Source organism: Microchirus variegatus (genome assembly GCF_963457635.1).
Source record: "Microchirus variegatus genome assembly, chromosome: 6".
Taxonomy (NCBI): Eukaryota; Metazoa; Chordata; class Actinopteri; order Pleuronectiformes; family Soleidae; genus Microchirus; species Microchirus variegatus.
In genome coordinates this window covers 30,801,783-30,820,992 of record NC_139807.1, presented here as the reverse complement: position 1 = coordinate 30,820,992, position 19,210 = coordinate 30,801,783, and the positions used below count along the sequence as shown (strand labels likewise).

The following is a 19,210-nucleotide window of genomic DNA, read 5'->3' as shown; positions in this document are numbered from 1 at the left end:
AAATTACACAAATCTTTACCAAAAAAAAAACTTTCCAATTACACTGTAACATGTTTAGACCCCCCCTCAAATTTTACATTTGAGGCTTCCCTGTATTTCACACAGTGACTACATGGTTTACTTTAGAGCCATTTTGGGGAGGTTTCTTGTGGATGAAGCCAGTTTGGCAACAGTGTCTGATAGATCTGATGAATCTATGTACAAAGTGGATACATAAACATGTGTCCAATTAATATAGATATATGTTACGGGACATGTTTGTTCATCAGTCCTCATTCTCTATAGGTGCAGCAAATTGCAGAAGCTGGAATGACAAAGTTCCCAGTGCACGTGATTTCTCAACACAATCCTTTGCTATTGCTGAATCTACATATACCTTTTATCAATTTGCCAACTTTTCCACCTTCCTCAATCATGAAAACTTTTGGGGATTTTTTTTTTTTGCTTAAAAACAGGCTGGTGGAAACTCATTTAATGACAAAATAAAAAGATTCATGAAGTGTGTGTGGTTTTTTTTCCATATAGCTGTGGAATAAGTCATATCATAGTGATAAAAGCGAAATAATAAAAATGTGCTGCAAATAAAAAACATTTTGTAAGTCCAAGGTAGTGTCTTTAAAGGTGCATTATGTAATAAATCTAAAGCAACTGGCCATAAAATCCTCCTAATATGTCACAGAGACTCAGGAATAATGTTCATATAACAAACTGAACTCACCAACAACAACAGTACAGACAAAATATTTGCATTAAAAAAAATATTTTGCAGACTGCAAATCATGTTTATGTTTTGAAATCATGTTTTGGCGTCATGTGGCGCCACCTACCGCCGTCTACCAATCATTGCAGTCAGTAGAGTCTCAGCTGAAGAGCAACCACGTGTTGCCAGTTACGTCAGAAAACAAAACCTCAAAGACCTCGGTATTTTGAATTTGAATGTAGTAACCGTTTTTGGCCACATTCTTACATATGGCACCTTTAAGTTATTGTTGTGTAGCCTGGGTATTTTAAATTTTCCATCACATGAAAAAAAACAGATCCTTTTCTCAAACTACAAACAGCAATATTTGTTCTTTTTTTTTTTTTTTCGTAGAAATTACTTTAATACTGTTCGACCTTGAGTGTCTTGAAAGGCGCCTTAAATATGATGCATTATTATTATTATTATTATTATTAATAATAATTTCAGGATAGTTGTTGTGAAAAACAAACACAAGCAACTTCTTATGTGCAAATGTACAAACAAAAAAAGAGAAAAAAAACACCTGTACAATATATATAATGTGATTTAAAAATAAAAAATATGTGACACCCATCAAAACACACACATACACACACTATATAGAGAACATCAATAAGCAAACTCCTGGTAAACTGAATTAATCTCCGCTGTCTTTAAAATCCCTTTGTCTGCCCTTTGATAAATGACCTAACTGAATTTTTTTTTGAACCCCTCCTGAACTCTACCGGTCTTGTGCGTATTCAACGCTCGTTTTTCCGTTTCTTTTTTTTTTTTTGGAGGTAAACAACCCTGAAGTGTGATATTTGAAAAAAAGCACCCACGCTCCAGCGGTTGGTGGTGAGGTGTGTGTGTGTGTGTGTGTGTGTGTCTGTGTGTGTGTGTAGAGGAGGAGGGGGTAGTGGGTATTCGAATTGCGCACGAGCCACCAATCATCTCCAAGCCTGCGTCCGGAGAGCGGCTTTTGAATCCCCTCCTTCTCTGCCCGCCTCTTCAAATTGATTGGCTGCCAGAGGAGCAGCGACTATGTTTAATGCACCATGCGGTGTCCGGAGTTCAGTCAGTGAGAGGAAGCGCTCAATGAGGGTCGGGGACGCGCGCGCAGTGCGAGAGACGTGCGGTAAATACTGAGGAGCAAACTGACGCGTGTGCGTGATCAACACATAATTTTCTTTCTTTCTTTCTATTTTTTTTTTTTTTTTTTTTCCTGAATGTATTTATATTTCTGACAGCTACAGAGACACTTGTGCCACAATGCAACGTTTTTGTTGCTGAGCATTTGTGTGTGTGTGGATGTCTGTGTGTGTGTGTGTGTGAGGACTTTGACGGGGGACAGCGGACAAGGACATTCTACTGGAAACAGTCACTCAGCGATGTTTGGCACTGATTGGCATCTTTTTTTCTAAAGACGCACACTCTCTGGATTTACCGTTGATCGAGTGTATGGATTCTTTCCCTTTATTTTCCTTCTTCTGATTGATTCTATCCCTCTTTTTTCCTCATATGTAGTATTGTTATATATTTTTTTTCCTGCCTCTACAGTTTCTTCCTCGCTGAGGAACGGTGAGTCACTGCAGGCAGGCAGGCTGAAGGCGAGCCGCTGCATCCTAATCACACAGCGGAGAGCTCTGACTCCAGCTCATTGACATTACAGTCATACTTTTCTCGAACACTTTTTTTTTTTTTTTTTTTTTTCAATTTCGACTGCGCTGCACTGTAGCCTGTGTGTGTGCATCAGGCAAGCGAAAGCCTGTGGATTTCTTCCTGCTCCTGCGCGCAGAGTGGAAGGAGGATACGGGTGGAACCTGAACAGGGGGATGCAACTCTCCTTGAACCCTGCTGGATCATTTATCACAGTTTTATTTCATTCTGGGACTATCGCAACAGTTTATTCGGGTAAGTTTATGTGATTTCTCTTTGTATTTTCACAATCCATCACCTGTTCATTCGAGTGCAACAGCTTCTTGTTGCAGAGAGACGTCTGTGCTGATACATTGGCAGCTCGTGTCTATATTGTATTTTTGTTATTTCAATATCCGGATTATGCTAAAACTAATTGTATTCACACTTCAAATTCAAATAGGCACCACAATACAGCCATCGATTGAACGCCCTCCTATGATGTTGCCTTAGTATTAAAGTTGCTTTACACTTCACAGTCGGCTTTCTCATAATGTGTGTGAAAGGGGGCCATTATCAGGTCAGGGCTGGCTCTGAATTGCACATTAGAGATAGATTGAAAAAAAATAAAAAATGCATGTTTGTGTCTGTAATAATACACGTAGTAAATAAGCGACAAGGGCAGTCATTATTTCCCCATGTACTGCACCAGGGCTGCATCCAGTGTCTTCCCAAGGTTAACTAATTGACAAGCTTCCTCCATAATTGTGGAGATGAATTACACATGAGCCCAGTTTCTTTTTTGGCTCAGTGGTGGATCTGATTTCCTCCCCAGCAGACTCACCGATGTGGCTCAGTTTTTATGCATGTGGCCAGGTGACAGGCGGATATATATAACAAATATCTCTTTTTTTTTTTTCTTCTGTGTCCTTTCTTAGGTGGTATGAGCGAATGCTTACAATGATTATTCTGTTTGGAGACTGGATCGCGATTACTGCTCAGATGAGTCTGGGCACTCCGCTGAATATAAATTAGGGTCCTCAGCACCACAGATTGCTCGAGCAGGCAGAGGAAGAGCGACACACACAGCAAAGACAATCTTCAAAGACGAAACGCCAAGGTCTCTCACGATGAACAGAACACTTTTGTTGGTCCCGATTAATAGAAATACCAAATTTGAACATCATATCAACAGGTCAAAGGACGCCTAAACGCGACGCATCTTAGCCCACAGCAGTTTTTTACAGAGTAGGGATGCATCTTTCGATTTTCTTTTTCCTCCTTTTATGGGCTCAAGCCCTGACATTGAAAAACTTGAATTACTCTGTCCCAGAGGAGCAGGGTCCGGGGACAGTGATTGGAAACATTGCCAAAGATGCCAGACTTGGACTTGAACAGACTGGGCAGGGACAGACAAAGAAAGCCAACTTCAGGGTGCTGGAGAACTCAGCCCCACATCTCATGGACGTGGATCCCCAAAGTGGACTGCTGTACACGAAGCAGCGCATTGACAGGGAAACATTGTGCAAGAGAAACCCCAAGTGCCAGCTCTCCATGGAGGTGTTCGCCAACGACAAAGAGATCTGCATGATCAAAATAGATATTCAGGACATTAATGACAACTCGCCCTCTTTCCCCTCCGATCAGATTGATATTGACATTTCAGAAAATGCTGTGCCAGGCACACGCTTTCCCTTGACCAGTGCACATGACCCTGATGTAGGAGAAAACGGCCTGAAAACCTATCAAATAACCCGCGACGACTACAATCTCTTTTCCTTGGAGGTAAAGGCCCGCGGGGATGGGACAAAATTCCCTGAATTAGTTATTCAACGACCATTGGACAGAGAAGAGCGAAGCCATCACACTTTAATTCTGTCAGCCACTGATGGAGGGGAATATCCTCGGTCAGGTACCATGCAGATAAATGTTAAAGTTATCGACTCCAATGACAACAGCCCTGTGTTTGATCAGCCCTCGTATGTTGTGGAAATACCTGAAAATTCGGCACCTGGTAAAGTCCTTATCGATTTAAATGCCACAGATCCTGATGAGGGAAACAATGGACAAGTAGTCTATTCTTTTAGTGGCTATGCCCCAGAGAGAATCCGTGAGCTCTTCTCCATAGATTCGAGAACAGGGGTCATAAAGATTCAGGGTGAAATTGACTACGAAGAGAGCCCAGTCATTGAGATTGACGTGCAGGCAAAGGATCTAGGTCCCAATCCAATCCCGGGCCATTGTAAAGTCACAGTTAAAGTGCTTGACAGGAATGATAACTGGCCATCTATAGGCTTTGTGTCTGTGAGACAGGGAGCCATCAGTGAGGCAGCACCTCCAGGCACTGTCATTGCTCTGGTGCGTGTCACAGACAAGGACTCAGGCAGGAATGGGCAGCTTCAATGCAGAGTGCTGGGTAATGTCCCCTTTAAACTTGAGGAGAACTATGATAACTTCTACACAGTGGTGACAGACAGGCCCTTGGATAGAGAGATTCAGGATGAGTTCAATGTCACTATTGTGGCCAAAGATAATGGCATTCCTCCTCTAAACTCTACAAAATCCTTCACTGTAAACATTCTCGATGAGAATGATAATGTTCCTCACTTCACAAAGGCAGTTTACCTTGTTCAGATACCTGAAAACAACATCCCCGGCGAGTACCTGGGTTCAGTTCTTGCACATGACCCAGATCTTGGCCAGAACGGGACAGTGTACTACAGCATAGTGAACTCCAATGTGAGTGGAGGAGACGTCAACACCTATGTTAACGTGAACGCGGCTAATGGAGCCATCTATGCCGTGAGATCTTTTAACTATGAGCAAATTAAGTATTTTGACTTCAAGGTTCTTGCAAAAGATGCAGGATCTCCACACCTGGAGAGCAACGCGACAGTGCGCATCAATGTTCTGGACGTCAATGACAACATCCCTGTCATAGTCCTGCCCTTGCTCCTAAATGACACTGCTGAAATCCACGTGCCACGTAATGTCGGCGTTGGCTACATTGTCACCACAGTGAGGGCAGTGGATAATGACTATGGTGAGAGTGGGAGGCTCACTTATGAGATCTCAGATGGCAATGAGGACCACCTCTTCGAGATCGATCCAGTGACTGGGGAGGTGCGAACAGCACATCCATTTTGGGATGATGTGAACCCCATGGTGGAGCTGATCATCCGCGTGTCAGACCACGGCAAGCCGACTCTCATCGCCGCCGCCAGACTCATCGTCAAGGCCTCCAACGGACGTCCACCTGATGGACTGCCACACACTAAGGACAATCAGAACTGGGACATGTCCCTGCCTCTTATTGTAACCCTCAGCATCATATCCATCATGCTCCTGGCTGCCATGGTGACCATAGCGATCAAGTGCAAGCGGGAAAACAAGGAGATCCGAACCTATAACTGTCGCATTGCAGAATACTCGCACCCTCAGCTGGGAAAAGGCAAGAAGAAGAAGATTAACAAGAACGACATCATGCTGGTGCAGAGCGAGGTGGAGGAGCGGGATGCCATGAATGTGATGAATGTGGTAAGCAGCCCTTCCTTGGCCACCTCTCCCATGTACTTTGACTACCAGACACGCCTGCCACTCAGCTCACCACGGTCAGAGGTCATGTACCTCAAGCCCACTGCCAATAACCTCAGCGTGCCCCAAGGCCACGTGGGATGCCACACCAGCTTCACAGGCCCAGTCACCAGCACTACAGACACACCTACTAACCGCATGTCCATCATACAGGTAAGAGAACTTGCTGTCCTCACCTTCACCGTTTTTCACGTCACTATCTTCAGATAACTCCCATTCCCTATATCGACATCTGCCCCCTTTCATTCTAAAATGAAAGACACAAAGAAGACAAGGACAGGCAGAGACAGAGAGGCCCAGGAGCACACAGAGAAAGGAAGAAAAAGGGAGGGGGTGAGCATTAGAAGGATTAAACAGTCATTTTGGTGTTCTCATTGAACACTGCCAGTGACACAAATCATTGATGTTTGAAATATGTCACGACAGGCTTTTGAAATCACTTTCCCTGTAGAAGGGTTTTTTCATAAATCACTCAATCAATGTCGTTTAATTGCTGTGGAAGAATTATTTTAGCCTGTGGCTTGGATTTTAAAATTATCCAATTATCTCACAGACAACTGCAGAATGTAAACAACCATATTATCTTTGCAGATATACGTCAGATACCTGATATATATATTAATGTACATAGTAGCAAATTTAATGTAATATTATGACAGTAAATTTACTCCAATGACAGGAGCTTTTTTTTGTCTGTTAGAAGCCACTGTTATTAGTGTCACAGTAGTCATCGCAATCTATAGCTCTTTGTGGTTAATTCCAAGGATTCTAATTCCTAGAGATAAGCAGCCTCAACTTATTCTTGAGTATATAAGCTTGTAACATGATAACTTCTCTGTGTCTGTGGCCTTAAGTTCATTAAAAGTCTGTCGTGGCAGATGAAGATTAAGACCTGCTTAAGATGGTGGTGTAGTAGTGCTCGGTATAATGGCTAGTTGCAACAACTTAGTAGCAACAACTGAACTAAATCTGTTGTTAACAAACTGTTTTGCATTGCTTCAATGGTTTTGTAGAAACAATAGAGCCCTTCATAAGATTCATTATTATTACTTTTTGCTAATGGCCTAATACTGTTTGGTACAACTGCAGGATCCTGTCATTTGCATCTGGTTGGAGCATAACTATTAGGCTCCCTGCTCTCCTTCCCATCCTACTATTTTCACTGGCTGTGGATGTGACAATGACTGTGATCAGATGTGATGTGTTCCCACCAGGAAAGGAAGGCCACTGCCTGTTGTTCCTACCCTCGCCAGCTGCATAGGGCAAGGGTCAGCACAAAGACCGTTAAGGCTTCCTAATCAGAGGGAGGGAATAATTGCAGATCCATTATGCAGACTGTTTCTATGCTAATGTGGAGATGCTACATTAGTCTATGTGAGGTTGTTGCACATCTGTCTTGTGCTCCTCTCTCTCACCCTTCTGACAGTCGGAAGGAAAACAAGCAGCAACAGCATTCCTTAGTGTCTTGTTTACAGAAGGGTCCCCTCGACGCATCAGGCGTGCAGGGTGCTCTATTGTATTATTCAACAGAAACCTGTGTAGAGGGAGATGGCCTGAGGCATTAAGTTTCCTCAGAAGCTGTACAGGCGCATATCAGTTTCCTCCCTCATGTCTGCCTCCCCTCACTGCACTCGTGTGGACAGTAAGTAACCTGAGTCAGAGGAGAGTGGCTATGGGAAAAATGTCAGGAAACAAAGACAGAATTCCCCCTCCATCGATCCCAATGCCTCTGAGCCCATCTGTCACTATTGTTCCCACTGGGAGAGAGAGAGGTTGAATGGTAAAAATAAGTAAAGCAATGGATAAAGTAGGCGAAGCATGGTGCTTGCTCATTTACTTTAAGAAGGGGGGAACCTCAGTGCTGCTGTCTTCATCTGCACAGAGTGGCGCGACTGTTGCTGCCTGCAACTCCCAGTCTTTTTCCACACTGCTACTGGCCTCTAATGATGTTTTATAGTGGTGCACCGGCAGGCAGACTGGGCTTGGTCTGTTGCTGGTATAGGGGAGAATAATACGAGCGTATCAGTAGTGCTCTGCTGGCCTTATCATTGTCACCACCTTGCAAACATCCAGCCCAGTGGAGAGTTTCATTTCATTTGTAAAGAGAATTCCCGGGATAAAGAGATGGATGAAACGTAATGATGCCTAATTCCGCTTAAGGCGTTGAAGGGAATTACTTAGTGTGGAATCAAGGTTAAAACCAATCTGCCGCACAATTCCTCAATGCCCAGGAAGAAGGGATTTCAGTAATTCGCTCAAAAGATTGAGCCTGCGCCCACTCTGCCTTGAATACATTCTAGGATTTTGTCCCACATTATGTTTGGATTCAGCAGCTGTGCTGCTGTACAAAACAACCTACGCAGTAGTGCATGTGTTCTCTGCTGCTTTCTTTCTACCTGTATGAGTCAACATTGTTACTAAACACTGAAAGACTCCAGTATCATTACTTTTAATAGGCCAGCAATGTATCATATTGCTTTGTTTTGATATGTTCTGTGTGTGTGTTCTAATTTGATTCACTGTTAAAACCCCAATTCAAAAAAGCCCTGTTTCTGTGAGACATCATCCACGTTAATAAGGTGCAGGTGGTACAGGGGGGGAATCTGAAAGGCTATCAATGCTGCCTTTAGGTGGCAGCATTCTGCCTTTTCTAGTGTGGCACTGAGATGATGGTGTCAAGGAGAAAAGGGACACTGTCTGTCTCTGCTGATTTGACAGTCAGCTTGCCACTTGAATTATACTGTTTTAATGTAAGTGTTGGACATTAACACCCAACAAACAAGTGAAATATGAAATATATTTTTTGGCAGTGACTGCCTGACAACATCCCATCACTGTTGTTTTGAATAACAATAAGTGAATTGACCGAGGAAGCAGTAAATCCATGGTATTTCAAATTTGCCCATGGTGGATTTCCTTTGTGAGCATAGCAAACAAAACAAAGGTGTTTGAATGGTTTATCAAATTGCCTTGCAGCCATAAATGTATTGCTGCGGGAGGGGGAAAAAAAGCAGTTAAGAGGTGTGACTGTGTTATATACAACATAGGAGATTTAACTCGCTTGATTTTTTTTTTTTTTAAGGTTGAGCATATATGCATGCGAACAATGTAGCTGGAGTTGATGTTGAAAGTGGATGCTTCCAGGAATGGTCTACTCTGCATAATTTAGGGAGATTGTACATATCGGTGTGTGTGTGTGTGCGTGCATGTGGGTGTAGCGTCATTGTGTATTCTAGGCATGTGATTTAAGCCTTCAGCTGGCAGGCTCTGTGACAGAGGCCCTATTTTTTTATGAGCGTGACAATCTTGCATTTGTCCAAACCTTGAAACACCCTTCCTCCAACGAACAGACGGGTGCTGTCGCGCACACAAACCCACAGATGCATGTGTAGCTGCGCTAGGGGCTGCTTTGAAGGCGTCTACTCCACAAAATGAGTCTTATCAAAGTCTTATCAAATTCTGTGCCGTTATATTGTATCGCAATTGCTCCCACACTCCACTGGTCACTGAGGCAATGAATAGAAAAGCACTCTTTATTTCATTTCTCGCCCTTCATCTTTAGATAACTTTCCTCTGGAGCTTTCTGCGGAATGAGTTTGGTAAACCTGCATGCATTTGAAGCCCGCTCACAGATGGGATTGAGCAGCTCAGTGGCTAAAACGGTGCACAAACAAGTGTTGTTTATCTGAGATACAGTTTAAGAAGCCATGTGTAATATATGTACTTTTGTCCCTCAGTTGAGTTCTTATGGGCCGCTAGGCCAGATTTGTTTTATTTGAGCTTGCCAGTACATAAAAAACAACAGTCAGCTTGCCTTAGGGTGTATCTTCATATTTCCTCAAATAAACCTGCTGCTACTGTACATATTACACACCAAAATTCTGAATTATTAATAGGCAGTTTTATTTTTCCTTCTTCTCCCCAAAGCTCATATGATAGAACTGAGAGGAGGTCAGACCATGGGAAGTTGCTCAAGGGAGTGGCTGTAATTTATTTGAACACTTCATAATATAAAAACATAGCAATTTTGTCATTAAATGTTTCTTCTTTTTTTTTAGCTGCTATTACTAATATCGCTGTGGTGGTGTTCTGGGGTCTGGGGGGTTGTTTCAAAATCCGATGTGTTGGTTTGTTTTCGAGGCTGTTGCAGTGGTGTTACGCAGCACAAAATGGCAGCTACATTTGCATCTTCCTCCATTAATAAATCATAACAGTTAACAAATCAGTGGGAAGTAGAATATGTCACAATGCACATCAGAGGTTTCTGAACACAGGGGAAGTGGAAAACGGAAATTGCTTGTTTTCTGAAAATAAGCTAATTGACACTAAATTTATGATCATGTCGGTAAAAAAAAGTTTAAATTCCTATTTTGGTGTCTCATACAGTCTACGACCAACAGCGTTAGAGATGTGTTAGAATGACTGAGAGAGCCAACAATACTACACATACTTCAAATCTCCTTATATAATTGTCCTTAAAAATTGGATTATAATAGATACAGCTGTGAAAGTTGATGATTTATTTATTGTCCATTCTGACAAAATCTAAATAATTGAATATGACAAGGCTCAGTCAGAACAATTCCCCCCTATAATTTATAACTGCAACATATTGTCCAATTGTAAACGTAAGCAGACGGATGGATAGAAGACTGACAGTTTGTACTGTCCTTGTGTTAGCCACTCAAAATCCTTTCAGGCAGCTGCTGTGCATGCACAGGAACACAGACTGTAACTGTGGCATGGCAACAAAGGAATTTAGTGTTTTGTGAGCGTGGAGAAAGAGACAGGATATGAGAACACAAGTTAACCTCTGTGATGGCCAGATAAGCCGGACACATTAAACCAATTTGCTCTGTTCAATAGGAAGCAGACTATTAGAGATGACAGGGATGTGATAATAAGACTGTGGACGTCCACTCTCGTCTCATTGTGTGATTGTGAATGTATGAGAGAGAGAGAGAGCGAGACAGACCTGGGTCATTCTTTTCACATTTCCATAAATGTACATGTGGCTCTGGTTCCATTCCTTCTAAAACAACGGTATGGATGAGTCTAGTGTTCTAACCATGCAAAATAATGTTCATGTTTGGGTTTCAACTAGGGCTGTAACAATTAATGAATTACCTAAATTAATCATCAACTATTTTGGTAACGATTGATCGGTTTGAGTGTTTCATCTTCATCAATGTGAATATTCTTTGCTCCATATAACAAATTAAAACTGATCAATTAAAACCGATTGATTTTGGTTTGCGGATAAATTGACATCATCGTCATTGTGAGATTTGGAAAATGCCAGCTACCATTTTTTCAAAATGTTCTGACAACTAATAGTCGATTACAAAAATAATGGTGAGTTGCAGCTCTAGTTTCAACCATGGATTTATTATACGAACTGGATAGAGCACCGCCCCTTGTTTCCGTCCATTCCTATATAGCTGCTCACCCATCGCATATGCCAAAAAAGTTTTTGACTTCCGCGTTTATTTCCGGGTTATGGGGCCCATAGAGCATGCGCAGTAGTGACACTACCATATAAAGATCTATAAAAGTCAGTGTCCATGTCTCGAGGTGTCCTGTGGACACTTTTACGGGCGTCTCTTTTACTATTGCGGTCAATGGGAAAATTGATTTTGGTCTCCATGGGGTTTTCTGTTGCAGTACCCACAGTGGCCACCATGTAAAACTTGTCTTCGAGGCAGAGGGGGGCGGTGCTCTATCCAGTTCATATTATACATCCATGGTTTCAACAGACCGCCTCATGGCTACTGTCCTCTGTGTTGTCTCTTTTGACCAAAACATTAGTTCGCATGGACTCAAACTGTCGGGGTGCTCACCAACGTCTTTGCATTGTCCATGTGGGCCACCGCAGAAATGGGTAGAATTTACACATGGACGCAGTAAATACGATCTTGGCCATAGGAGAAAAGTAGACTTTAGCATCTCTTTTGCCTAATTTTCTAGAAACACTAGAGCTTCAGAATATTGTGTCTTTTTTTTGTGTCATTTTCATTGTTTTACATTTCAAAGACAGACCTGCATTTTCAAGGGTTTCAGATCCGTTCCTGTCAGACCTCAAAATTCCCCTTTTCACTGTTAGAACGAGGCACCAACAGTATGAATGCTTTTGCTTTTTTTTGTTTTTTTTTTGGTTTATAGTGGCGGCTTTCTTGTTTGACAGCATGTCTTGTTTTTCTGACCTTGTTGATGCTGTGGGTTGCGCATTTTTCTGTCGCATTGCAAGCACGCAAACGAACGCCAATGTGTTCTTCCTGAACAATGTAATTTATCTTTCTTTTTTTTTAATATCGGCTACATCAGTGCACACTCTTTCATAAAGGAAAACATAAATTATGGCAAAACAAACAAACAAACAAACCAAATATTGTGCATGCCCTCAGTAGATTCTGATATATTCACTTCTGTGAGCTGCTGACATTGCACAGGGGGCCAATGTAGAATCAACAAAGGTCACAAAAACAGGAGAACAAAACATAGCCCTCTCAGTGGAGGAATCTATGATTCAGCCACTGTGTGTGTGTGTGTGTGTACATGCACGGGCATACATGCACCTGTGCTACCACCAGCTGTGCTCTGAAGCACCGGCCTCGCTGGTTCCCTTAGATTGAATTGGGCTTCCCTGAGGGGCCTGCTCGCCCCCTGAGTGTCCTCAGATCCCTCCTGGGGTCTTTAGACTTAACATTTAGAGCAGCGAGGGGGGGGGGGGTCTGGAGCTGCAGCAATAGATAGATATAGATAGGAGTGACCTCACAGTAATGCACACTGAGATGCACACAGCAACAGTAGGCTGCATATATATATAAGGCCCATAGACAGACTCACTGATGCATTCTTTCAGCTGGCAGCAGCTGGGTCTCTTTGCTGTAAATCAAACACTTTCAAAGTCAAACAAAGTGGAACTCACTCTCTTGTGTCTTGGCACCGACCCAACCTAAAGAGCTTTTATTTCCCGCCACATCTTCCTCCACTGTCCCCCCCCCCCCCCCCCAACCCCCAGACATGTGCTGTAGTACCAACAGTGAGTTATGTGAATCTGCTCTCACCTTCTATCTCATTAGTATAAGAGGAGTGATTTATCCCCTGCTCCCTGAATATCTCGCTCGCTCGCTCTCTCCCCCCTCGTCCTTGCCTGCCACAGTTCAGCACCTCTTCAGCTTCATCAGTAATGCGATTAATTGATCAGAGGGACATAGCACTGAATGCCATGCCATTTTACTCTAATTTCACCCAACTTCATGTCAAATTAAGCTGCTGCAAAATGGCTGTCTTCACACATATTCTTCAATCACAGCTGCTGTTCCTTAGATGGAAATTTGCTTTTCAATTTTGCTTAAAAACTGAACATATCTTGTTCATTTTTTGTTAGAAAACTGTGTGGCTGTCTATAGTATATTGTATAGATGTGACAACAGATAAAGACAAAGACTTGGGGAATGGTGATGTCGGCCTTATTGGTTCTTATCTGCTGCAACTTACCAATCAGCTTTGAACAAAACGCTCCTTTAAAACATTCCCTTTCAGTTTCACCTTGTTACTAATGAAAAAAAAAAACTTTGCTGTATTTTTCACGATTGCTTCTTTTCCCATCATAATCCCAACTGCAGAGCAGAGAATCCACTTTTTTTTTGTCTACCTCGATTCTTCCCTGTTGTCCAAAGAAGCCAAAGTTTTTCCACACATGACATGTTCAACATTTGGTTTATTCATTTTTCAAATTATGGCTGTTTCCTAATCAATTCATAACCATATAAAAGACAATCACGATGCATCGGGAAATTGACGATTTCTCCAACCTCTAATGCCAAGAGTAGTCCTACCTGAATGGTCACATGATGTAACATTTTAAGGTGATTACTGAAACATAGCTAAAACACTCATCTGGACGCTGGTTAGTTTTATTTGGTAGCAATTTAAAATGAAAAAGTAGTTGTGGAGATTACGGGCCAATTCCAATTCCTATCTTAACCCTCAAGCTCAACCTTTAATCTATTGGCCCTAAAAACCAAGTGTTGAGGGTTATTTTGTCACTTAGAAATGGGACACCCCTTAAATGCAGATACGTCTTCAGACTGCGGGGGGCAGAATAACGCGAAAGCAGCGTCAACTCCAAAAAAGAAGAAGAAGAAGAACACATTATTTATTACGATCCGTTTGTCAGTCAAATTATTAGGTTGTCAGTTAGTTATAAGATGATACTCATACAAATATTCAGCTGACAGTTACCACACACCACGGCTTATTGAAAAATAAACGATAACAAACCATCACTTCTCCGCACCGGCCGGCTATTGACAAAAGATCGGAAAATAAAAATAAATGTTACGCAACAATGACGTCAGTAATCCATAATATGGGCCTAAACTAAGATAATACAATGGTTTTCATATTTTTTATATCTCTATTAACAAAGAAAATACTTAATTTGTAGTCTACTCGTTTCGCTGCTTTCGGCACCGTCTTTGTTATGTGAAAACACGCAATGCATTCTGGGTAGCCCTTGCTCCCAAGGGTGGTCTCGGAAAATCTCAATATTGAGGGCGATACAGCCCTTAAACTTGCCCCTCAACTTAATTTTTCTGAGAATTGGGACGGCACTTGCACTAGAGGGCGCGCGCATTTTTGAGATTGAGGGTTAAGATTGAGGATTAAGCAAGGAATTGGAATTCACCCGAAGCCTGAGCAGGTCCAGGTCTCCAGGAGACATCCCACTGCCTCCTCTGCGTCTCACTCCCGCTGTATCTGTAGCACAGTTTGAAATCCGACTCCCTCATCCGAAGCCCTGTGTGTGTCTGAAGGGAATTGACATCCACTGTGTTTTTGTCGTGGCCGTTGTGTGTATGTTTGTGGCAACAGAGCAGAAATGAGTCGGCACTCTGGGATGTTATTGCCTAAACAAAAGGTCCTACTAAATGGCGGGCGCACATGATTTGTCGTCAAACGTTTCCCATCGTGTCTGCTCTTCAGGGTTGCTGGAGTAACGCTGCGTGCTATTGGCATATTGAAAACGGTGTATTTGGCCGGTCTCATCTTTTCCCTTTGTGCTCGACAGATGTACTCAATTGGACCCTGACTGGGTTTCTGTCTTAGAGTGAAATAATTCCGCGCCCCCTGTAACATTCAGATCAATTGCCGGTTTTGCTGCGTATCTTATTGATTTATGTGGTGTTTGGTACTGAAGCGCTGTATTTCGTTATGTATCACTCTCTCTGAGTGTTGTCTAGTGTTACTTGCTCTCTCTCCCTCTTCTTTTTTGCCTCACTTCCCCAATTCTTGCTCCGACTGTCTTCCACTTTTTTCGGATTCCCTGTCTTTCTCACAGCTCTTGTCATCTCAGATAAGCGTTGCAGTTGCTCACGTTACCGACGACCCGAGCCAAATTCATAACGACGAGATTATCTTTTCGACGGTACAGAGTAGTATATATACGTCTGCTGCATTGATCTTTGCACGGTCTTAATAAATGAAGCACCGCGATAGAAGCGAGCCGGGCGCAATGATAACGCTGAGAACGATCTCGCTATTTATACACCCTCAACGCTGCTGAGATGATGAATAGAACGCGTGCATTCTGCCCTTCTCCTCTCTTCTCCGTTTCCCTCTCCTCTCTTCTCGGCGTTATTTCCAGATTGGTCGGGTAAAACAACCCCCCCCCCCCTCCACACACACACACACACACACACACACACACTGTCTGAAATGTCTCCTCTTTGAGGTCACATTGACATGCTGAGTCGTTGTAGTCCCAGGTGGAGGGACATGGGTGTTGCTGTGGCAGGATACCAGATCTCCATCAGATATACTACAGTGGGGAGGGGAAGAGAGTGGGGGAAAAACAACTACATTATATTATAAATAAATATCTAGGTGTGTGTGTGTCGGTTTGTTTGTCTCTGTGTCTTTAACCGACTGAGGTTTATCTCTGCATTTGAAGAGAAGAAGGTCAGCAGGGTTCGGAGCGCGAGATTACGTGCGATTGTTTCATCCGCGGGGCCAGCTGATTCACGCTAAAGCTGCTCTGACAGATTCTTAATGCACCCGAAGATGCACTTAAAAGAGACTGTGAAGAACTGGCCTCCAACACTTTGACAATGGAGCATTAGCCTAAAGCCTTTTCTCAATGGACTGTATCCTCCCTTTCTCCCCAGCCCCTCCTTCACGCATTTACCTCATCACCACCGCTGACCTGATACGTATACCGTGGATAGGTCACCTTGAAGTGGAACTATACATAGTCCATCTGCTGCATGTGTGTGTGGAGCTGTAGAGAGGCAGTATGTGCATATGTGCATTTTATGCATGCATGTGCGTATCAGATGTGTGTATTTGTACGTCTGTGTCTGCTGGCTAAAATCCTCTCATCAGCTCGTCCTTCATTCACTAAAATGGAATAATCGTGTTCTGGCATTTTAGCCACAAGCTCTTCTGAGTCTGTTTTTAACCTGCATACAAGAAACATTTTGCGGTTTCTTTGTTTCGGCGTTATTCGCTTAAACCCCAGTTTCCTCAGTCAAATCTGATTCTTATACTACATGAGAGGGTTTAATAATATCATTTAAACCACAGTAAACATTTGTGCTTTTAGCTGCCTGGAAACTAATTGACTGCATTTCATTTGTATCATTGAATGCTTCAAGCACCTAAGTGAAACGCTGGCTCGGTAAATGATGAGCATACTTATTTAGATACGACTCCACACTCTGAAGGATACAGACTTTGGCTCCGTTTATTTTATGAATGCATTTTTTGTATCGCCGTTTATTTGATTGTTTTTGTTCCATCCTACGGTAATTGTTTTTAGGTTGTTTTTTTTTTTTCCATAAATCCCTTTATTTGAAAAGGGAAAGACATTGTAGCTCAAACAGAGGAAAATGTTTATTTATGAAACGAGACATGGAAATTGCCCCTATTTGCCTTCTTGATTGATGCCTCTCTCCACTCATCTGAACAGTTTTTATAGCTTAGCTTCACATAACAACTGGCAACAGTTGGTTTTTGTCTAAATGCAACAAAATCCACCCATCGTCATTTCAAAGTCTTCATTATTAGTGCAGTACCTGTTCAATATGTTCCCGTTTAGTTGCAAAATTAATTAATTTGCTAAATGAACCAATTTTTTCAGGCATTTCTTATCAAAACAATGTCTGAATTTGCTGCACACATTGGTGCCCTGAGTATGTGTCAAACGAACCATCAGACAGTTATGCGATAAGCTTCCGTGTTATTTACAGTAGGGGTCGCTGCGCAAGGTTGTTGTGCTTTTGGCTACAGTGAGCAATGGCGTCCGAGGGAGAAAGACTGTTGTTGTTGAAACAGCGGCCGTTTGTAACTTTTCTGTGTCCCGGAACGCAGTTTTAAGATAATTTGAGGCGAGAAATTGGCCATTTAGAGTCTAAACATGTGCTGTGTGTGTTAAGATATGACATATTTATAGTTCGGCAGCGACGAAGTCGGCGGTGTTCAGCTCCGCCTCTGTGGACGCTCGCTGCTCACTGTGAGCCGGCACAGAGCAGCTTAGCTCGGCCTGTCCTGAGGACCAATCGCAGCTCTTGCCGTCTCCGTTGTCCCTTGACGGAGTGACGGACACTTACAAAATTTTTCTGTGCACCCGGAGACGACGCAGAGGCTCTTCGACAGGTTCTGCGTCGACGCAGAGGACTCTGCGTAGCCTACGCAGAGCACTTTACGCAGGAGTATAAATTGAGCTTTACTGTAATGTCATGTGAAGTCCTGTCCACATTTTTTTTAATATACAGTAGAGCTGCAACTAATGATTATTTTTGTAATCGATTAATCTGTCGATTATTTTCTCGATGAATCGTTTGGTCCATAAAATGTCAGAAAATGTTAAAAAATGTTGATCGATGTTTGTCAAACCTGGAAATGATGACGTTCTCGAACGTCTTGTTTTGTTCACAAACCAAAATTAATAAGTTTCAATGATTTCTTTGTTTATGTGGCGTAAAAGAAACCAAGAAAATGTTCACATTTAAGAAGCTAAAACTATCAGAAATCTTGTTTTAATCATGAAAAAAGCTTAAAACCGGTTATCGATTATCAAAATAGTTGGCGATTAATTTAGTAATCGATTAATAATCGATTCATCGATTAATCGTTTCAGCTCTAATATACAGTAACATCAGGATGCAGCATCGGTTTTTTGATTGTTCTTCCCAGGTTTAAAAAAAAAAAAAATGTCATGGAGGAAAAATCCAGCTTGAACCAACCCCGTTGGCTGATGTAGTCTGAAGTCTTGTTGTTGTAAGTCTTGTTTGCAGGCTTCTCGCTTTATAAGAATAGCACGACTTGGGTGCTTGTTATGTGCGGCTGTGTTTGTGCCCGACTTCACCTCTGTTACGTCTGTACTGTAGCCTTTTTTGATTCTGGGCTGAGTTGTCTTTGGACTAATGAGGGTGAGAGGAGGTCAGAGCTGACTCAAGACTTCAATGTCAAACCTGTTGTCGCTGCTGATGAGAATGAGAAAGTGCTGAATGAGTCGAGGCTCACACTCCAGGATCACATACGGGGTGGGAGACTTTGGGTACCTCGCGATTTGTTTTGATCACGTCTATATAATGGCACCTCAATGCATTATTTAAAAAAATATTTTAAAATAATCGATTGGCATTTAGTAATACAACTTATAAGTATAAGTATATATTATTTAGCATCAAACAAATTCCAATTGAATTCTGTCGGTGACATCTCCATATGTTTTAATAATGAGACTGCTCCCAGCTGTACATACACCTAGACCAGCTGGGTGAAGGTGTCATCACAAACTGTCTCAAGTAGGGAGGGGAAAACAACAGTGCTATTTTGGGAGAGATGGCAAACTGCTGTGTTAGGGGCTTTTGGGTGTTGGAACATATATATATATATATATATATATATATATATATAAAAATGACACAAGCTACATTTACCATTTTACCCCTGGGGCTAAACTGCCACAGATGTGGATTGTATTGATATGAATGCATGTTCTTGTGTCGCCCCACGCCCTCCTTTCCTTTTTCAGAGCATTATTCTGTGATGGCAACTGAAAGCCATATCCACAAGGAAACGCAACGCAAACTGACACATTTTTCACATTTGTCGTTTTCTGTAAACGCAGCATCATTTCAGGAAATATTTTCATCCACATGAAACCTCCCCTCAAAACGACTCTAAACTACACAGGAACCAGAGAAGATGTTGGGCATGTAAACTTTTTTTTTTTGGAAATAGAGTTTA

General features: G+C 42.3%; 1 protein-coding gene across 1 annotated transcript in view; it reads left to right on the top strand.

Moving 5' to 3' along the window:
* Positions 1 to 3,613: 3,613 nt before the first annotated feature.
* pcdh17 (protocadherin 17) overlaps positions 3,614 to 19,210 on the top strand; it is a gene marked incomplete at both ends in the record, with an annotated part of 74,355 nt that continues 58,758 nt past the window's right edge. The window contains one exon of the mRNA XM_083890922.1: positions 3,614 to 6,106. Coding sequence (XP_083747048.1) covers positions 3,614 to 6,106 — 2,493 coding nt within the window. The remainder of the gene's footprint in view (positions 6,107 to 19,210) is intronic.